The sequence below is a fragment of the Balaenoptera borealis genome (genome assembly GCF_965194805.1).
Source record: "Balaenoptera borealis genome assembly, chromosome: 11".
Lineage (NCBI taxonomy): Eukaryota > Metazoa > Chordata > Mammalia > Artiodactyla > Balaenopteridae > Balaenoptera > Balaenoptera borealis.
The window spans coordinates 33305281-33326970 of NC_138868.1; the positions used below are offsets into that span (position 1 = coordinate 33305281).

Here is a 21690-nt window from a genome sequence, read left to right on the forward strand (position 1 = left end):
TAGTTTTGAGTTGATTTTTGTGTATGGTGTAACATAAGGGTACAGTTTCATTATTTTGCATGAGGAAATCCAATTATCACAACACCATTTGCTGAAGAGACTATCCTTTCCCCATTGTGCATTCTTGACACTCTTTTTGAAGATCATTTGACTGTATATGCATGGGCTTATTTCTGGGCTCTCTATTCTGTTCCATTGGTCTATATGTCTGTCTTTATGCTAGTGCCATTTTGTTTTTTTGTTTTGTTTTTAATTTTTATTTATTTATTTATTTATGGCTGTGTGGGTCTTCGTTTCTGTGCGAGGGCTTTCTCTAGTTGTGGCAAGTGGGGGCCACTCTTCATCGCGGTGCGCGGGCCTCTCACTATCACGGTCTCTCATTGCGGAGCACAGGCTCCAGATGCGCAGGCTCAGTAGTTGTGGCTCATGGGCCCAGTTGCTCCATGGCATGTGGGATCTTCCCAGACCAGGGTTCGAACCCGTGTTCCCTGCATTGGCAGGCAGATTCTCAACCACTGCGCCACAAGGGAAGCCCACCATTTTGTTTTAATTACTGTGACTTTGTAATATATTTTGAAATCAGGAATTGAGATGTTTCCAGTTTTGTTCTTTCTCAAGGTTACTTTGGCTATTCAGGATCTTTTGAGGTTCCATATGAGTAATTACCATATGATCCAACAATCCCACTCTTGGGTATATATACAAAAGAACTGAAATCAGGGTCTTGAAAAATATATGCACAACTATGCTTATTGCAGCATTATTCACAATAGCCAAAATATGGAAACAACCTAAATGTCCACAGACAGATGAATGCATAAAGAAAATGTATATAGATACAATGATATATTACTCGTCCTTTAAAAAGAAGGAAATCCTGACATATGTGACAACATGGATGGACTGTGAGAACATCATGCTAATGTAATAAGCCGGTCACGGAAGGACAAATACTGCATGATTCCATCTATATGTGGTACCTAAAATAGTCAAACTCACAGAAGCAGAGAGTAGAATGGTGGTTTCCAGAGGTTGGGTGGAAGGGGAAATGGGGAGCTGCTACTCAATGGATATAGTGCTGCAGTTATGCAAGATTAATAAGTTCTAGAGATCAGCTGTACAGCATTTTGCTTATGGTTAAAAATATTGTGTTGTACTGTGTACTTAACAATTTGTTAAGAGAGTAGATTTCATGTTTGTTCTTATCACAATAAAATAATAATAATGATAATAATGGATTATGAGTCATAGGAAAAATAAATATCCTCCAGATCAGACTGCTATATATGTTAATTAATTAACTAAATGGGGGAAAACCAATAGCTTTTTTTTCTAATTAAAAAAGGTAGAAGGACTAATAAAAATAGATATTCACCATTTAGCAAACACCAAAGTATTGAATTATAAAATTATCACAATAAACAGGATTAACAAATATTCTTTTTTTTTTTTAAATTTATTTTTATATTTATTTTTGGCTGTGTTGGGTCTTCGTTTCTGTGCGATGGCTTTCTCTAGTTGCGGCAAGTGGGGGCCACTCTTCATGGCGGTGCGCGGGCCTCTTCACTCTCGTGGCCTCTCTTGTTGCGGAGTACAGGCTCCAGACGCGCAGGCTCAGTAGTTGTGGCTCACGGGCCTAGTTGCTCCGCGGCATGTGGGATCTTCCCAGACCAGGGCTTGAACCCGTGTCCCCTGCATTAGCAGGCAGATTGTCAACCACTGCACCACCAGGGAAGCCCCGGAAGCCCTCCAACAAATATTCTTAAAGTATCTTTCAGTAAAGTGCTTTTTAAATCGTTAATGGAAACTAGCTAACTTTACAATTCAAAACCCTAGAACCTCCACCTTAGCCAATTGATCAAAGGTAGCATGATCTATAGTGAGATATCCTAACATTACGTATTTCTTAATATGATGAAATAAGAAAGCTACATGCTATCATTTCTGTGGTATTTTTGCCAAATGTACATTCAAGCATGAGTAAGCATCATACATACCTAAACTAAGAGATATTCTAAGAAATAATAATAATAATAAATAGTATTTTTAAAAAATGCCGTAGTCATGATTGATAGACAAAGAAGATGCAAAAACTTTCCTTGATAAGAAGAGACTAAAGAGACAGAAAACTATACTCAAGATGTGGGACCCTGGATTGGATCCTAGACCAGAAAAAAAAGACAGGAGTCCAAAATTGGTAAAATTTGATTAAGTCTGTAGATGAGTTAGTAACATTGTATCAATGTTACTTCTCTGGTTTTGCTACTTATTCAATGGTTATGTAAGATGTAATATCTGGGAAGATGAGTGAATGGCAGACAAGAGCTTTGTACTTTTTTTTGAAACTTGTTGGTACGTTTGAATTATTTTAAAAAATTATTTGTCATTTTGAGGGTCTTTCTAGTTTTTAGAGATGAATGATAGCACACAGATTTATAATATATACTATTAATTTAAGCTATGAATTCAAATACTAATTTAATAGACATGCACATGTGCATATATTTATAGGAAGACAGATAAAATCAAAATAGTGCGTGTCTAATTGTTTAACAAAATTAAAAAATGAACAAAATATATACTTTAAAAAGTGTTAGAATTTGCTGCATAATGCAGTATTTGTATATTAAGTTATTCTTGTGTGTGTCTCTAAAAATATCATTCACATATTTTGCTATAGTGGAATTGTCTATTTTGTCTTCTCCCCTTCTTTCTAGTCAAGGTAATCTCAAAAATCTTATCTCAAGTAAGTCATCTAAACTACACCAAATACTTCTTTCTGATTTCAAGAGAGTTTCCAGGTATAATGTAATTTACTCTCAGGGAAGAATTAGAAGAAATCTACTGAAAATCAAGAAAGCCTAATAAACCATATATAAATATATTGCTTTTTGCAATGACCCCACCACTAATATGATCAAACCACTAACATGTTCATCAGAGATGTATAAGTCATTTCAGATTATATAAGGAGTCATTTTTATAAATATTTGATAGGAAAAATATTCTATTTTCCTAGTAATAGCAATACCTGTTAAATGTTACATTTGCTAAATACAAATATTTTGTTGATGACATGTAATTATTAATGGTCTGTGGTATGTGGGGATGATAGAGCCACTGGGCAAATAGATTCTTTACAAGATTTTCATATTCTTTAAGAACAGTTGACACAATGAAACTTTTATTTAAGATGAATTAGTTGGCATGCACAGTGTTCTCCTAAGGAGTAATACAATTAATTTTAAAACTACTAGTAAAAACACTGAAATAGAAAATGCTTTGTGCTCTAAAGGGGGCTGAATATGATCTTTATAAGGATAAAGTGCTTGAGCCAAATGCAAGAAGTATAATCTTAAAATCTTTTGTGATAAATAAGAAGGATTTTTGCCAGACTACTTCTCTCCAGTAATAAATTAGATTGTCTTAACAGTCACAGCATTCCAGAACTGAAAGCAAACGTGTATGTCATCTCATCCAGTTGCTTGATTTTGTAGATAAGAAATAGCCATAGAGAGGTTAACTAATTTGCCCAGCTAGGCATCAGAAACTTCGGACTGTCATATCACACTACATAATAACACTTCTGGTTATAATGATGCTTTATAAGAGTCCTTTTCAAACATTTTCATTGTGCCCTCATCCACACTTCCTCAGTGGGTATTTAATTTGTGCTGCTTGGGTCAGATCTCATTTTACATATTTGAAGTAACTGGTGTTAAAGTGAGGTTTAAAGCTAGAGGTAGCAAATGTTAACTATGCTATTTTTGATTTATGAAAACGAAAAAAGGCCTAAGGCTGAGAGAGGTAAGAATCTTTTTATTCATAGATAAGAACAGTGAAGTTAACTCTCAGCATTGACCTTCTCAATACTCTTGTATTTAAAGCATTCTGCGCTATTAGAGGAGATGCATTTGTAAAACTCCAAGTGCTAGTCTCTGCCTAAAGTGCTTGAAACGTTTTAATCTGTCGATTAATATCAAAACATATTTTTAAGCATCTATTGTGCCCAGAATTGTGCTAATTGCCAAAAGCATAACAGAAAGCAATTTAAACAGGATCTCTGTTCTCTTAGAGGGTACAGTCTAGTAGTGGATCATAAAATAACAAAAGGCTGTTGCTACATAGTTTTGTTTGTGATATGGTATGTAAAGTACATCGCATTGTAGTGTATAAGAAGGGTTGGATTAGTCAACTCTTGCTAAAATAATGATGCATAACAAGCACACCATAAATGTGTGGCTTGATTTCTGTTTCTATTTATGATGGAACGGTTGATTTTGGAGTAGTGCTCCCATCATAGGTACCCACAAAACTGTATTAAAAAAATAAGGCAGGGGCTTCCCTGGTGGCGCAGTGGTTAAGAATCCGCCTGCCAATGCAGGGAACACGGGTTCAAGCCCTGGTCCGGGAGGATCCCACATGCCGCGGAGCAGCTGATCCGTGTGCTACAACTACTGAGCCTGCGTTCTAGAGCCCGCGTGCCACAGCTACTGAGCCTGTGCTCCACAACAAGAGAAGCCACTGCTCGCTGCAGCTAGAGAAAGCCCACGCACAGCAATGAAGACCCAATGCAGCCAAAGATAAATAAATAAATAAATATTTTTTAAAAAAAAATAAGGCAATGTTTTTAAGGAAATGGACAATAAAACAAAGCCCTGATAAGATCCAAGGGGAAACAGAATTGAAAAGTTGAATCCTTTGAAGATAGAGGGACTTGGTAATGTTCTAGGCTTTCAGAAATGTTTCCTAACAGGATAAAACCAAGAATACACAGCTCAAGGTGATCAACCAGTAAAGAAGCTGTATATTATGACAAAATCAACCCTTTTCTGAGGAAAGACACAGGTTCCAAAGTCTTTACAATATAAATCAATAATGTCCAGTGTACAATGTTTTAAAAAGCCAATTGTAAATAAATAACAAATATAGGGCATTGACTCCCATCATAAACAACTGAAACAATTAGATAAAATATATGAAATGTCCATTTTTACACTGGCCAACAGGCAGTATTCATGAACTTTCTGAACTAAACAAGTAAGATTAGCTCTAGGATTGCTCTTTCTGTATGGAGGCACTTTATGGTTCAAGAGGAGGCCGATAAAAGCTAAGTTGAACATGGCAGTCTTAATGAAATAAGGAAGGCAGATATCAGCGTTCGAGGGAGCCAGGATTTATACAGGAAAAATACCAGAGAGGAGAAAGCTACAGGGAGAAACAGTTCCAGAATTCTTCATGGATGTCTCTTTAAGTTTAGGCTGTAAAGAGTGACAAAATATGCCACCCCAAAATATGCCACTTTGGCTTGAGGATTGTTTTTATCTGAAGGCATTTGAAAAGAAGCAGATATAAGAAAAGCTCCCTTTCTTCCCACTATTTGCCTAAAAGCAGAATATAAATTCAGGAAGGTGCCCCTCTTCTATTTTCTACCAGGAAGGATAAAGGCTAATCCCTGGAGACAATTTGAGGCCCTTATCAGTGGAGAAGGTACAGACTTTAGGTCTACATAACAAACTTTACTCTTGTTTACCGTGCTTTGCCTGGCTACCTTCCTATAACTGGCCTGCTCCAAATCTTTCTTTCTTTTGTCTTTAACTGAAAATACTATTTAATCTGAGTTCCAAGCCACCTCTGAAATTACTCATGTTTTTCCCCTGGGAATCTCTCATGCATACATGAGGTATACTGTTAACAAACTTCTATTTGTTTTTCTTTTGTTAATCTGTCCTTTGTTAAAAGGCTCCAGTGAAGAATTCAGAAGAGTAGTGGGAAAGTATTTTTCCTCCCCTACAGATAAATAATAAGCTATACATTTGCAGACTAAGACAAGGCCAGTAAAATAACAGCTAATGGGGTGACCAATTCTTTGAATTCGTACAAGACTGGGAGATGTTTAAATTCTCACCGGGCGAAGTGGTAGTTCAAACTCCAGAATGATCACACCTTATCGTGTTCAGCCATTCCACATACTTTAACCCAGGTAGTATAAAGATGCTCAAGAATTGAAAGAAATAAATGAACATATAAAGAGGAGAAACAAAAGATATAAAAATGAAACAAAGTGTTGAAAAAAATTTTTTTTATCACTGGATGGGCTTACCAGTGGATAGGACCCTGCAGACCAAAAGATTATAAATTTGAAGTTAGAGAGTTAAAAAACAATTGTGAGATAATGGACATCTAATACATGTGTACAGAGACACAGAAGCAAATGAGGGAAGGTAGGGCAGCAGAAGAAATAATGTTCTTACAGTTTTTCAACTTTTATGAAAACCATAAATCCACAAATCCAAAAATGCTCAAAAGTGAACCAGGATAAGCACAAAGAAAAAAATACCAAGGCAGTTCATATTCAAAATGATAAAATCCAGTCATAAAAGGAAAATCATATGATCAGCCAGAGAAAAGAGACAAATCATTTGCAGAGGAAAAAATGTAAGAATTGCTACTTACTTGTCAGAAACAATGCAAGGGCAAAGAAACTGACATACCTTTAACTTGTTAAAAGGAAAACAAAATCTAACAAGGAAATTTCTCCATTTCCTTGTTACTTTATTATGATCTAGATTATATTGACACCATTTTAATTTCAATGGTATACGAAAACTGCTTCTGTATATTTCCATTGCCTCCTGCCTCCTTTGTGCTATATCTCTCATACAAATTACATCTTTATTCATTGCTTTCCCATCAACACAAATTTCTAATTATTCCTCTATGCAGCTGTCTTTTAAGTAAGATGGGAGAAGATAGAGTACTAAATGAAAATATATTTATGCTGACTTTTATATTTACTATGCAATTTCTGTTACTGATGATTTTTATTTCTTCATGTAGATTTGATTTACTGTCTACTACACTTTCACTTCTGTCTAAAGATTTCCTGTAGTATTTCTTGTAGGACAGGTCTGCTAGCAACAAATCTCTCAGTTTTGCTTATAGGTTAATGTCTTAAATTCTCCTTCTATATCCACTTTGCTGGATATAAAATTCTTGGTTAACAGAGTTTTTTCTCTCAGTGCATTGAATATATCATCCATGGCCTTCTGACCTCCATAGTTTTGATGAAAATTAGGTTGTTAATGCTACTGAAATCCCTTGAAAGTGTTGAGTCACTTCTCTCTTGTTCTTTTCAAGATTATCCTTTTATCTTTGGCTTTACATAGTTTGGTTATAGAGTATCTAGGTCTGAATTTCTTTGGATTTAAACTAAACAGAGTTCACTGAACTTCTTAGGTGTTTAATTTTTTTTCATCAAATTCGAAATGTTTCATGCCATTATTTCTTCAAATGTTCTTTCTTCCCCTTTATCACTCTCTTTTCCTTCTGGAAATGCCACCGTGTCTATACTGTTAGATTTGAAGTTGTCCCACATGTCCTCAAGACTGTAGGTAAGGAGACTTTTTAGTAAAGAGATCTGCAAGTGCAGAGACCCCAGGCAGAAGTAGCTGGAACTCAATGACTATAGGAAAGAATGATGGGGATGGGTCAGTATCACAGATGTGCTAGCTTTGTAGTTATAGGGCCCTGAATCTCAGAAGGGTCCTCTACTTGGTTTGATGCTCCGTGTCACTGTCATAAAATCATCAATGATTTTTGAACAATGGCTCAACATTTTCATTCAGCATCGGACCCTGCATATTATATAACTGGTCTTATGGGAGAGGACAGGTTTAAAGGGACAGACAGGAACCAGAACTCAAAGAACCCCTACACTGAATTTTATTTTAAGTAAGACAGCCAGATATTGGAGTGTATTAAGCAAGGGAGAGTTGTGGTATGGTTTGTAGAGAGGCAAAGTAGTTAAGAATATCAACACTGAGGTCAAACTGCCTGGGTTCAAATCCAACTCTGCTACTTAGTAGGTATGTGATTTTGGATGATTTACTTAAACCCCTTTGTGCTTCAGTGTCTTCAGATATAAAATGAAAAAATGATGTAACTTATTTTGCTGGTTGTGGTGAAGGTTGGGTTAAAACACATAAATGAAGTGGCTAGAAGACTTATGGGTACATTATAATAACTTTATAAATACTTGCTATTATGATTAGTAGCACAAGTAGGATTTTTGCAGTGTGTATTGTAAGGATGTTGCCATCCATCTTGCTGGAGAGCAGTGAGAGAAGCAGTGAGTGGCAGGTAATGTGGTCAAATTTGAAATCTCCAGAGGCCAGATCTTGTAGGTCTTCGTGGTTTTGGGTGAGAAGTTTGGATTTTAAGTAATGAAAAAGTTGCAAATAAAGAGCGAAATGTTCTGATTTGCATCTTATTCCCTTAGTTCCATCTATTTATTAAAGATTTAAAGATTTGACTCAAACTCCACTCAGGAAAAAATAAGTAAATTTTGGAATTCTTGCTGCTTCTTGAGGGAGACAAAATAGCAACTTAAATGAATCCAAGGCCAGCTGCATTCTCTAATCTTTGAAGGCATGGAAGGGCCTGAGGCCAACACTGTAATATATTCGAGAAATGGTCCAAGTTCAAGTTTCTTAATGACCTACTCACCAGCAAACTTGTTGAAAATATTCACATTGTAAAAGTCCTTTCATAATCATCAATAATGACCAATCTGTTACCCCACAGTACTTCTCTAACAAGGGTGGAGGCAAACTTCTAGCTCTTGTAATCTGTTTCTCTTCCTAACCTCTCTACAATTTTTGTTTCTCCACTATAAGACCTCTGGCGATGCCTGTAACACCTAAATTCCATTGCCAAATAAAAAAACCCTCATCCTCCTGAAGGGGGAAATAAAATCACAGTTCAAAATAGTTTACAAGTAAAAATATGGAAATCAGTAACTTCCAAAAGGGGCTGTTGCTATGGAAATCCCATTACAGTCATCCTCCATGGCAGTCAATTAGATAATTGTGGCTAGAACAATTATTAGTACTACCAGCCATCAATAACCACGTTCGGTGTTTTAATACCTCCAAGCAGGCAGGTCAGACAAAGCCACTGCCTTGCCAACTTGTTGACATTGTCTGGCATGATTATTTCTGTGTAAGAAGTAGACCAGTATTGGGGAGACAAGCAACATCGCTTCACTACTGTCTGAAAGCTGCAGTATTTGGAAGATAGTTGGAGAAATTTTCTGTTATGAAGAGCTTGTAAGTGTACTGCAAGGAAAAATCTTAGAACAGGGAAGTTTGTATAACTAGGTAGATCTCATATAACAGGAAACTGGGACAGTTCTGGGACCTAAAGAATAGTAATTATATAGGTGGCCTGTCATATATACTGCAGTGGTTTAAACTTTAGCTTGCATAGGTTCATCTTGAATATAAAATAAAAATACAGAGTCCTTAGCTCCAGCACAAGAAAATCTGTTTCAGTCATTCTAGAGTATGGCCAAGGAATGTCTTTGTAATGCTAATGTAAGTTTAGAAGCAGGAGACACAGTAAATGCTGGGCAGGGATGATGACACTGACTTTCTTCATGATTCTGGTTTCATGGGTCTTGGGCAAGTCAACTAAAGTTTTCAATTTATCACATTCATCATAATCTGATAAACTAATCTACTAAGAAAACTTTTTTTTTTTTGGTAAAAGCCACCTATCCTTGTTTCAAGTTATTTCATCATTCTATTTAGGAAAAGCTATGGCTATTCTTTTTAGAGTCAAACTTTTTATCTCTGCTAATATTTTAGTAAGTAGCTCTATCAGAGATTTTAGGGATATTTGGATGGGAGAGAATAAGTGCCAGTGCCCATCACTCCATAAAACGTGAATGCCTAAACCACCTTTCTCCTTTTTTAAGTGACTTACCCAAGGCCGATAGGCTGATTTTCCTCCAAGACACAGAGCCATGGTGTGGACTGAGAATTTTCTTTCAACTTTCAGAGTGACTCTCACTTCACTTCGATGACAGGGAAACATTGAAGCCATCGGAGACAGTGCATTTTACATTTATTTATTCAACTTGTGTTCACTGAGCACCTAATTGTGTCAGACTCTGGGGATATGGCAATGAAGGAAACAGACAAAGCCCTGCTCTCCAGGAGATTACATTTTAGAAGCGGGAGACTGAGAAAACAACTATACAAACACATGTGTAATATAATGTCATTTATCGATGCATTTTATGCAGAGAAGACAAACAAGGTAAGGGAATAGATGGTGATGATAGCAGAATGGTGGGGACAGGGGTAGCATTTTAGATAGGAGAATCAAGGATAATCCTTCTGCTATGGTGAAATTTAAAGAGAGAATAGAGCCAAGTGAGGTGAATAAATATTTAGAGGAAAAACATCCCAGTCAGAGGCACCAGCAGGTACTAAGACACTGGACAGGAGCTTCTCAGCAGGTTCAAGGCACAGCAGAAGCCAGTCTAAAGGAAATCAAGTGAGCTGTGGGGAAGTGGTGAGAAGTGAGGCCAAGAAAGAGAGGCCCAGCACTGAAGGGTCTGGTAGCCCATGATAGTAGTTTTTTTTTAAATATAATTCTCAGTGATCTTAGAAACGCTTGGATAGCTTTAAAGAGAGGAATGTCATGATGTAACTTTTTTAAAAAGAATCAGTACGGACACTATATAGTGAATAGATTGTAGGGTAAAGTGTAAAAACTTTGTCTTTAATGAGCGTGTTGGTTATAAGAATTCCAGACTTTTCAAGGGGCTCTTAGGTCCACAGAGACCTTATCTCATTTACTTCCTCAAAAGAAATTTCAGGGCACATCAGGAAGGAGTTTGTTCACATACTTTCCTTTAATAAAGGGAGAATGGGAAAAAGGAGGGCATGAAGAAGTCCACTAGGCTTTGAAGCTTTGAAGTGGTGATGAGGAAAGATTGGAAAGGAAATGTGATGCTTCTATTTCCCAAAAGAGAATAAAAATCTAATTTCAAAAAAGTAATGAATGTGTGTAGAATCATTTCTACCATAAAATTTGAAATGAGGCTTGGTTTTGATTAATGTTTTATTGGTGCTTTAAAGGCCCCAGAAAAATCTACGATACCACTGGGCCTATGCAACTTTAAAACTGGCAAAGGCAAAGAACAATCTGGAACACATATATTTTTCTTCTTTTTCTATAAAAATATCATTGAAGCATGTAAATACTTTTATTCTTTATACCTACTTACTTAATTTTTGAAAAGAACTGTCCAACATCTACTTGGATTATAGCCTACCATACATCTTACTGAAATTATTATGGTTGCAAGTTGGGGTAAATAAACTGATTTTTCCACAAATGTTATTCATTACCTATTAAGATAAATAGTAAAAAGCAATCTGGAAAATAATTTACACAAGAAGGGTAAAAGATATAATTACATTCTTATAAAATTCTTAGGAAACAGACAGAATCCTTTAATTAGTATTTTTGACTCTCAAAAAGAGACAGAAATTAGATGTTTTTAAGGAGAAAAATTATTTGATGATATTGTGTGAATAAATGGAGAGACACTTCATGCCACCACCCAGGGATTTTTAAAAGGATAATCATATTCTGACTCACCCATCTTAAGAAATATGAGTTCAACATAGCATTATCTAGAAAAACCCAGTCTTTTTCTTCAGATAATCAAAATTAGGAGAGTTTCTTTTTAAGCAAGGCAAATCATACCTCCTGTTCAGTCACACACACACACACACACACACACACACACACACACACACACACGAAGAGAAATATACTGTACAGGTGTCCAATTCCAAATGCATAATAATTTTCCTATTGGGCATTTGTGAATGTATTCATGCAGTTATGGATACCTTTAAAATAGACATAGGTAGTGTTTATTAAGGGGTGACTCTTTGTCCTGTTTGTATGACCCCATTCAATATTTAAAGGAAATAGCTATTGTTATCATGAGGTATGTCATCTTATTATTCTCAATTTACTGGTGAAGATACTAAAACACACAGAGGTTAGCTAATTGTCTGAGGTCTCACAGTTAAGAAGCTGAACAAGGAATTTAATGCAAGCAGTCTGACTGCAAGTCTTTGCTCAAAATCACGTTGTAACACTTCTAGTGTAGTTATGTGTACACTCCTAAAGGTTTATATATATGCACACAATGAAGTAAGTTTTGGGAATCTGACCTGAAAGTAGTATATTTTAAGTCACAAAATTGAGACCCAACCTCAGAAAGGCTTCTGAGGATTTCCTAAAAAAAAAAAAATCTGCCACCACCACCATGCTTGCCCTAACCCTTGACCTAAGCAAAGCACACAGGTTAACCTTCAGAGAAGAGAGCAGTGAGTTTGCATTATTAATCTCTAAGAAAAGAACAGGCGACATTAAATCTCTGATGTGTTAAAGAACAATAGTTACCTGTCAGGTCAACTGGTGAAGTAGGAGTTTCTAGAAACTGTGCAGTATGAATCCAGCAGACAAATCTACCTTCAGATTATCTGAGAAAAAAATAAATTATGCAAAGCACCCCAGATCTTAAGTAAAAGCCAATTAACCTTGGCAGCTGTACCACGGAGTAATTAGTATTTCATTCTGCAAGTTACAGACATACATTTAATTGTATTTTACCCAAATTTCAAATTAAACACATAGGTAACAAAGTAACAACTCATCTTAAAGAGAGAGAGAGAAAAAGACAAACCTAAGCAAAGTATTTCCTCATAAACAGACACTGGTTTTAAAAAGTGTAGTGATTTCAAAGTAATCCACACCTGGAAACTTTTACACCAAATGCCTGTCATAAGCACATTCTCTCATTAACATTTGAGATAAATGAAACACCTCCCTTTCCTTGATCTTATGATTTCATCTTATTTCTCTAACAGTGTAGTGTACCTATGCTCTAGTACAGTCAGGGCATGAGGTATAATTAATAGTATAATTACTCGCCTCCTTTTCCCCAAATAAAAAATACTTTGGTTAATATAAGGACAGTTGGTAGATTTTTTTTTGAGGCTTCATACATAGGAAACCATGCTGAAAGAAGTTCCCCTTTTTAGAACATCCAGTGAATAACTCCAAATGTAATTCCCTACTCTAGGTCTAACTATAGACAAATGAAAAGACATAAAGAGGTACATGAGGCAAGCCTTTGTATTTGAGGGATGGGGATGATTGTCCATATCAAATGGCTGATTTGAGATGTTGATTTGGTGTGTCCATTTGCACAACCTAGATCAGCACAGTGTGCTTATTGCAACTGCATTGGACGTTCACTTTACTATACATACATGCATCAAGGCATGTATGTACATGGATAGAGATGCAAACATATGAAGGTATTCATAAACTAAATTTATGCATCCACAAATTAAAATGTTCACAAGTGCCAGAAAACACAAATATATATAGAAACTACTATATTAATGCTTACAATGAGCCAATGCAGACAGGAGCATGCACAAATGCATACAGTGAATGTACATGTGTGTGAGAAGATACGTGAGCAACTGTTAGGGTTCAGTTAATGATGAATAAAACAAACGCATCCTAGAAGTATCTAAAATTTATTTGTGAACTCCAGTACCCCAAAACCTTAAATGCGTAGCCCCCAAATAAGATGATCATGAAAGGGGAAATAAAAAGTGAGATTAACATTGCAAAGGAGAAAAATCTGCCCTAAATTTTCATTCGAAAAACTAGTCTATGTCTCCATTATGAGATGAATGAAGATATTTTTTCAAGGATTCATATTTCTCCACCTTTTTATCTCTTTAATTATGACCAGGAGGATAAAATGTGAGAAGGTGTTTTCTTTTTCAAAGACCATAGAGTTCATTTCATCAACTTGGTACTATCTAATTTACTTTTTTGAACATACCTACCTGGTCCACCATTCTCCTGATTCAGAGAAAGCTTATTCTCTATCTCACGCCTTTCCAAAGTTTCAAACATTAAGTGGGCTAATATGCAATCAAGCATCTACATATTCACTGTGTAACAAATGACTGGAAACACATCTAGTAAATACATTCAATTTTATTTATGCCGCATCTATGCATCTACTTCAGAGGGATTTATTTCACAGATTAAATGAGTGGACTTAAAATACGCTCTACATTACCTGTTCCTCTTACCCACGATGTCCCTATCTCTTACCCATATTGCACTGCTCCTCTTCCACTATGTCAGAATCACCTGGTGAAGTCATTCTCAGTGGATTTCATGAGCGAAGTGTCAGCAGCACATTTTACTCATGTTGGAAACATGACCATTTAAATATGTAGACTCTCTGCTAAGTGTACACTAAGATTTACATACTTAGTGTGTTATTCCAAAGAAAGGCATGAAGGGTAGCTTCGGGGATTTCCAGCCCAGATGATCTTTAAGTTTTGGGACCAAGATTGAAGAAGCCTAAAGGGGTCCAACTGAAACTTGCAGGGGAAAAACAACCAATATGTCACCGTGAGTATGCTGCTACTTTAACAGGAACTTAACAGGGATGTTCATCCTCTGCTCCATTGTGCTGCATCTCCACCAAACTTGAGCTGGAAGCTTCTGCTTAGTATCTATCTATCTCTTGATTTACTTTTACTGGGCACTTTATCATGAAAAAAGTGGTAAAGATGAGCCATAGTCAGAGAGAGGACAAGACTCACCACAGGATGCTCTCTCTTTTTCTCACCCTTGGTAGAGATGCTGCCCAAGGAAGTATGCCCATTCAGCAGTTAATCAGGTGCAGAGGTCAACTGCTTCTTCCAGGGGCCTCAAATAGTGCCTGATTTTCTGGGAACAAATATATTGCATTATATGACCTTCCCAAGATGCCACTGTGTCTACATGATATGAGGTGAAATGGTGTTCTCAAAGGAATTAAGGAATTTAGAAGTGGGAGGTACCAAGAAGGGGGGAAAGGGGGACACACACACACACACAGCACATTTGCTTTATTTCTGATGCAAATGCTGTAATGGTAAAAGCTAATCCTGGTCAATCATCATGACATTGAATGCATGGCTTTTCTGAGAGAAAGAGAGACAGAAATAAAATTTCTATTTTTATGAAAGAAACCCACATTTCGCTGTCATCTATACCTCATAGACTCATATATCCTAGCATTCAGGGAATAGAAAGCAATGGTACTTTTTCCATATGATGCTTTCTTTTTTTGAACAGCACTAATTCACAACCATTTATTTGAATTCAAGCATTCCGTTTCAAATATTGTTAGCTAATATCTGAAAATACTATAAAACTTATTTTTGAAGGTTTGGACAGTCATGCAAAATATATTCATTAATATTAGTTTAATACCGTTTTCGAAGTGAGAACTTCACACAGGTACGATACATTCACACCCCCACCCCTGCCCCGTGGTATGCTGTAAAGAGAACCCTGTGTAGCAGTCATACACTTTTCTGTGTACTTCCCTCATTAATGGTTGTCTCTTTCTCTAAACTGTAAGCTCCATGAAAGCAGGACTCTGGCATTCGCAGGAGAGACAGTGTGGTGAAACAGTTAAGCACATGGATTCAAGAAACTCATTGCCAGATCTATATCCTACTTCTTCCTCTTACAGGCTGTATGATCTTGGGCAATTCAATTAACATTTTCTACCTCAATTGCCTCATCTGTGAAATGAGGATAACTGTAATATCTGTCTTAAATAATCCTCAGAATACTTAACTAATAATAAAAAATTAAAACAGTGGCTGGTATATATTAAGCACAACATTAATATTCATAATCACTATTTTTGTTTACTATTGGATCTTCAAAAGAAGTGGAATGGCAGGCACATTGTAGAATCTCAAAGAAAATTTATTGAATGAATGACTGGCTGACTGAATGAACAAACGGAGAAAGGAGATCATCAAGATTATGTTATTCAGTGATTTTCAAATCACTTTAGACTTGGACTTCCTTTCTCCACTAAAAGTATACGCAGAATGTGTAAGCCCAACAAATAAATTATATAAAAGAATAGATCCTCTAGTAGTGAGCCCCATCCTCTAGATATTCATTTACCTTCTCAGCAGCCCTTGGCTTATGTCTGCTAAAAAACTAGGGCTCAACAGAATGGAGAGGAAAATCTTAGCCCAACCACTTAAGGTCTAAGAGCTTAGAAACTTATACTAAAAGAAATCAAGTGACTTGTACAGGTTCAGGTGAATGTCCAATCTGGGTTCCAATTAAAGACACATACGTGCCATGTGAATTATGTCTATGACATTGAGCTGCATTCCAAAATTCATCCAGGAGTGCCGTATCTACTCTTTTTAGTCACAGACACAGGCCCAATAGAAAAATGCAAAGGAAAAATAACCTAAAATCAAAACAAACAAAAACAAAAACATGATATTTATTTTCTTTTCCTAAAAGACTATGTCTTATGATTTCCTGTTATCACACTAGAATATGTTACCTTGTTGCTTTCTTTACTTCTTCCATTGATGCTTCAGGTTCTGAATTCATTCAACAGATATTTAAGCACCTGCTAGGGGGCAGCTAGTTCTAAGCACTTGAGACTCATTTGCAAACAAATAGACAAAAATCTCTGCCAACATGGAACTCTATTAAAAAAAAAAAAAAACACTAAATAAAATAAGGGTTTTCTGGGACAGTGGCAAAGAGAGATTGAAGAAATTTCCAGGATGACATTTCAAAAAAGTTCTTAGATCATGAAACACAGAAGCGAGTACTATTTTAAAAGTTAATGTGTGTTTTTCAATTAGTTTAGGTAGATCATATACATAGTAGTCTTGGAAACAAACCTTTATTGAGCAAAAATAGGCCATTTTTCAGTACCTTTTATTCTTCACCACTTGACCATCAATATTATATAACGTAACCCAGATGAACAAATAGTTTGGGGAAATTTAAGACTGTATACATGACTAAGAAAATGTCCCCTAAGTAAACAAGTGTATGTTGTCATTACTCTCTATGTCTGAACAGTTTACCCTACTCTCTGGTGTCACTGATAATTTCAACCTCTACTTTAAGTAGTGCTAATTACAGTACCTGAGCTACAAAATTAAAAGATTCCATTATAGCAAAGTTCACAAATATTATTTTAATCCAGCTATTCACACTGTCCATCTAAAACAGTAAATGTCTCCTTCACATATAACTGTCTCAGACTTCTAATCCAGTATACTTTATGAAACAGAAGTGCCTCCCAAATAGCACTTCAATGCTAAATATATGACTAAAGAATGAAAAAAAAATTAGTTAGCCATAGATATTCAGTATTCAGAGATTTGAGATCACACAGAAAACCACATCCAGATGAGTTACTCACTTTTTCACTTTTCATCTGAGAATGTTGGCATGGGATAGACACAGTCAGCTTTCATTTAGGTCTTACACATTTTAGGCACTAGTTTACATAGTTAATGCATATAAAAGGAGACACAAAGTCCAAAACCAATTCCCAACTTAGAATGAATATATCAGTACTTCAAAATAATAGAAATAAATTGTTAGTTCTGGTAGTACTCATATTAAAATAAGTTATTCCACTGGAAAGTGTGTTTGTTTCTCAACAGGAATCCATTCATATTCTACAAAGCATAAGTAATTCTTCACTGCTTACTATTACAAGTACATATTAGAATTGTACTATCTACATTCAACATTTTGCTTAATGTTTTTTTTTCCACATGAGGATAGTTAGGCTATGAATGTTAACTCCTCAAAAACAACATCTATTTATATAGGAGCTAATTAAAAGAAATAATAAGAAATGGTACCTTTCTTATGGACAAAAGCCACACGTTTGTAAAGCATTTTAAACCTCAGCAATTAATGGATTGAGAGAAATAAAATGCATTCACTAAACTCAAGTCATAGTACATACTAAAAAGAATTCTGTGATTAACTGTTAAAAGGAACTCCCAGAATATTTCTTAAAAATATTTATAAAACTCTTCTATTACAAATTATTTTTGTTTTTAAACAAATAATGCAGTGACTATACCATGGTAAACTCTGCAGGATGCATAATGCTACCTATTGTTAAAGAAAAATGTGTACATTATATTCATTCAAAGCCCACTTGAACATGCCAGTATTTAAGAGAAGAAAATTGATTATATTATCATGTAGTAGAATAGGAATTTAAAGCATAGAAAAAATAATTTATAGATGAAGCTATTCAAATTTGATTAATATTAAGCCAACTTCTCTTTCATCATGTTACCCTCTAAAATTTTCGGAAAAATATCAGCTGGACTATATTTTTATTATTTCCAAAGATTCCTCAAGACATACTTTGCTAAGGTGAAATGGTGATTAATTTTCCATAGGATCCATATGGTCTGGGAGGGAAGTTGGAGCCATGGGTGGAGGTAGGAAAGTAAACCTAAATTAAACTAAATTATCTGCTTCCCTTTCATAAATCTTTAGAGATGGTTAGGGTTTCTGGGTACAATATGGAAATTACAAGGAATAGGACCAGGGAAATTAGCAATATTCCATCTCAGTGAATTAAATGATTTTTAGAGCTGAGGAGTCAGCAGGAGCTTCAGACCTTGATCTTTTCTTTTGTCCTGGTCATTTCACCTGAAAACTCTATAAATCATCTATAAAACTAGTTCTCTTTCTTAGGTAGCCTGTAATCTGAAAAATACTGATAAGTGACACAGAATTACTCAGCAAGTACAATTGCTACATGAATATATCACAGTATCACTTTTACTGTTAATGATAGTTTGGCATTTCTCCAGATCACTAAATTTCTTTGAATATGTCACTGTGGTCAAAGTTGTGCCATCATATCCCAGAATTTAAGTTCATCCATTGATTACAGATCATGCCAGGATACTGTGCTCCAAATTAATTGTGGCTTGACAGATCCAGTCTATAAAACAATGGTTTTATACGCTTTCTACAAAATGGGTCTAACCAGCAGAAGTGAATAGATTTGGTGCAGACAACCTAACTACATCATTTAACCAATTGATTTTAGTCTATAAGTTTGATGCTATACGTATCATTTCAGTCAGTGTCAATTACTCTTGCTTATGAGGTATGTTCAGAGTATCCAAGAGTGAATTTATTTGATCAGTGGTATTCCTATGTAGAGTCCCAACGTCAAAGGTTCCCACAGCCACTGATTTATTTTAATAATACATTTGTTTTCAAAATATACAAATTGGGGTTCATTAGTTCTACATGGCTATTTTACCTTCATCAAATCCTCATTTTAAAATGTATATTATCTGCTTGCATATTTGTATTTTGGACCTCTCTTCCCATCCCACATCCCATTACCCAATTTCATACCAAAAATCACACTGAGCATTTCAAACAGCTTGATTTATAGCTTGGAGTAATTCCAGCAGACAACCATAGGGGTGTGTCTATAGAATGCCAAAAATCTAATCAATTGTGTCAGAAATTTAGTCATTCTTCCTTGATATTTTGTCTACATTATACTAAACATATTTAAAGAATTTTGTTAATTGACTAAACCCCTGACGGAAATGCCTTGATATTATTTAGACATGGTTCTAAATAGTAATGAGAATAGCAATGAACACACTCAAATAAATAATATATTCGGGTCAGTACAGATTCCAACCTTGAGGAGAGTGACTGCAATTAACCAGCATGGACCAAAATCTTTATGCTATGGTTTCAATTTGGATTCTAAAAATGCTGAGGATCCACATTTAATCATTCTCCAGCTGATTTAAAAAACTAGATCATGGAAGTACTGGATACCCAAATGAACCAGAAGAATTAAACGTTATATTGCATTTGAGTTCAAAAAAGACCAATTTATACTGGGCAATTTACTGATGACAGTGACGATGTATGACTGTGGATATCCATTTTAATTAGATTATTGCTTAAGGATCATAATTGGCCTGGAATCTTTTGGAAAATTTGTAGACTACTGTATAAAGTTACATAAAATTGTGAAAAAGTTGCATGCTTTAAAAACTTAGTATTCCCATCAAGCTTGTGGTCTAAAAAGAGTATGAAGACAATAGCAAATGGATGTTTTTAACACAGTTTCTTGGTATTTACAGTCATTTTTTTTCTCTATTTGCCTTCCCTTCAGTGCTGGTCAATTGTTTTCCCAGGTTTTTTTCCTCTTCGCATTCAGTACAAGGAGGCACCGGCACATTCTGTCAAACAATAAGGAAAAGACAATTAGGAGAGTCAAAATAAAAATGTTGAATGTAAAAATTAAAATCCTAACAGAATAACTCATGTACCTCAACAAATATCTTACAGAAAACCAATGTCAGGCAGAAAATAAGTGTAAATATGTTAACACTGCTACTTCTTGAAAGCACATAAAATATTTTCCACAAATGGCAATATTTCAAAAACTATTTTGAGAAAACTTTGGTCAAACCATCCAACTCTGATGAATCTAACCCCCAAATTAAAAATGTGTTAAGTAAAATGAATCCTAATAATTACTATGATGTAATATGTTTGGTCAAATATAGAACAGTCCAGATAGAAGTTCAGAATTAAGCTCCTGAGTTGTTTCTTTGTTACTTGTTTTTGTGGGGGATGTGTACTTCTTTCTTCCTTCTCTGCTTTCTCAAGTCTTCTTTTTATCTTCTTTGTCCTATAAGGAATATATGTATAATTTTTGTTCTCTGTTTACTTTTGTTTTGCTTCTTGGTTGCTGGGGAGGGGTGAGACCCCTCCCCTGCCCTTGTTCTTCTAGGACCTCAGCTAATCAAACCAAAAGTTTAGTGGCAGGCACAGTGGTCATGGAAAGGTCCAGAGGCAATAGGTGAAAGATGTGTCTTGTATTAGGTAATACAGCATCGCTGCTTTAGCTAAAGCAAGAGAGAAAATCATGGAACCCAATAGCTTCAAAAAGTGCTTTCTGACAATCAAAACAAGCAAACAAACCAAACCAAATACCTGTGGGACAGGTTCTGATTCTGCAGTGTCATTGCTTGCAGGATTTTCTTCGTGCTTCATTGAACAGGTCGTGCTCCCCTGTAAAAGCTGCGATTGAAAATAGGTCAATGAAGTTAAATTAAATGAAGGGAGGGAATAGAAAATCTCCTTTGAAATCTTCCCATTGAAAACTTCCTTCACTTTGAGACAAACTGAAAGGTCAAGCTAGGGACAAATTTATCACAACATTAGTGGGATCCCAGGGAATGGGCAAGCATTCATAGTCCATTTGGGAATCTTAGTGATGCTTATGACAGTCGGCTACTACAACAAAAGCTCAATTCCAATGGAAAGTTCTTTCTTTGCAAAAATTTTTAAAAAGTAAAGAGTTACAAAACTACTATATTCTATATCCGTGATGTGTCTAGACTCTAGGATCCATGGTCTTTATGCCTGCCGGACATCAATATTGCAAGCCAGGAAACAACTTAAACAATATGATCGTTGTAAAAAATTAATAACCTGGAATCACGATTAAATAGAGTCAGGAGACCAGAAGGGGGCGCTCTCACACCTTGCAGCAATAGCAGAGCCCAACAAGACGAAGAAAGACTCCTCTTCTTTCCTGGCAACAACTCAGCCCACGAAAAGCCATGAACTCTTTGTTTACTGTAGCCCTTCCAACTTTCTTTTCCCCTCTATGAAAGAATTCTTTTTCCTTTGCCTTGTGGGCACTTGTACCTTGCTCACCATGGTTGCAGACCCAAAATTGTAATTCTCTGCTGATCCCAAACCAACCCATCATTGCTGAAGAAATGTCTGTCAATCTATTTGTTTTTGGTCAACATCATCAATCTGTCTAGCAAAAAACTTCAACATCTTAAAAAAGATTATATTTCTGGGAAGAAGATCATATATTTTACTAACCAGGAAATCTCATCTTACTTATTAGCC

General features: G+C 35.7%; 1 protein-coding gene across 3 annotated transcripts in view; it reads right to left on the reverse strand.

Moving 5' to 3' along the window:
* Nucleotides 1-16611: 16611 nt before the first annotated feature.
* The window catches only part of LUZP2 (leucine zipper protein 2), a 911611-nt gene continuing 906532 nt past the window's right edge, over nt 16612-21690 (reverse strand). For all 3 annotated transcript variants that reach the window (XM_082342495.1, XM_082342494.1, XM_082342493.1), the window contains exons 11-12: nt 20758-20844; nt 16612-19997 (exon numbers count right to left, since the gene is read on the reverse strand). In XM_082342495.1, the coding sequence (XP_082198621.1) occupies nt 19899-19997; nt 20758-20844 (186 nt within the window). In that variant the 3' untranslated portion in view covers nt 16612-19898. The remainder of the gene's footprint in view (nt 19998-20757; nt 20845-21690) is intronic.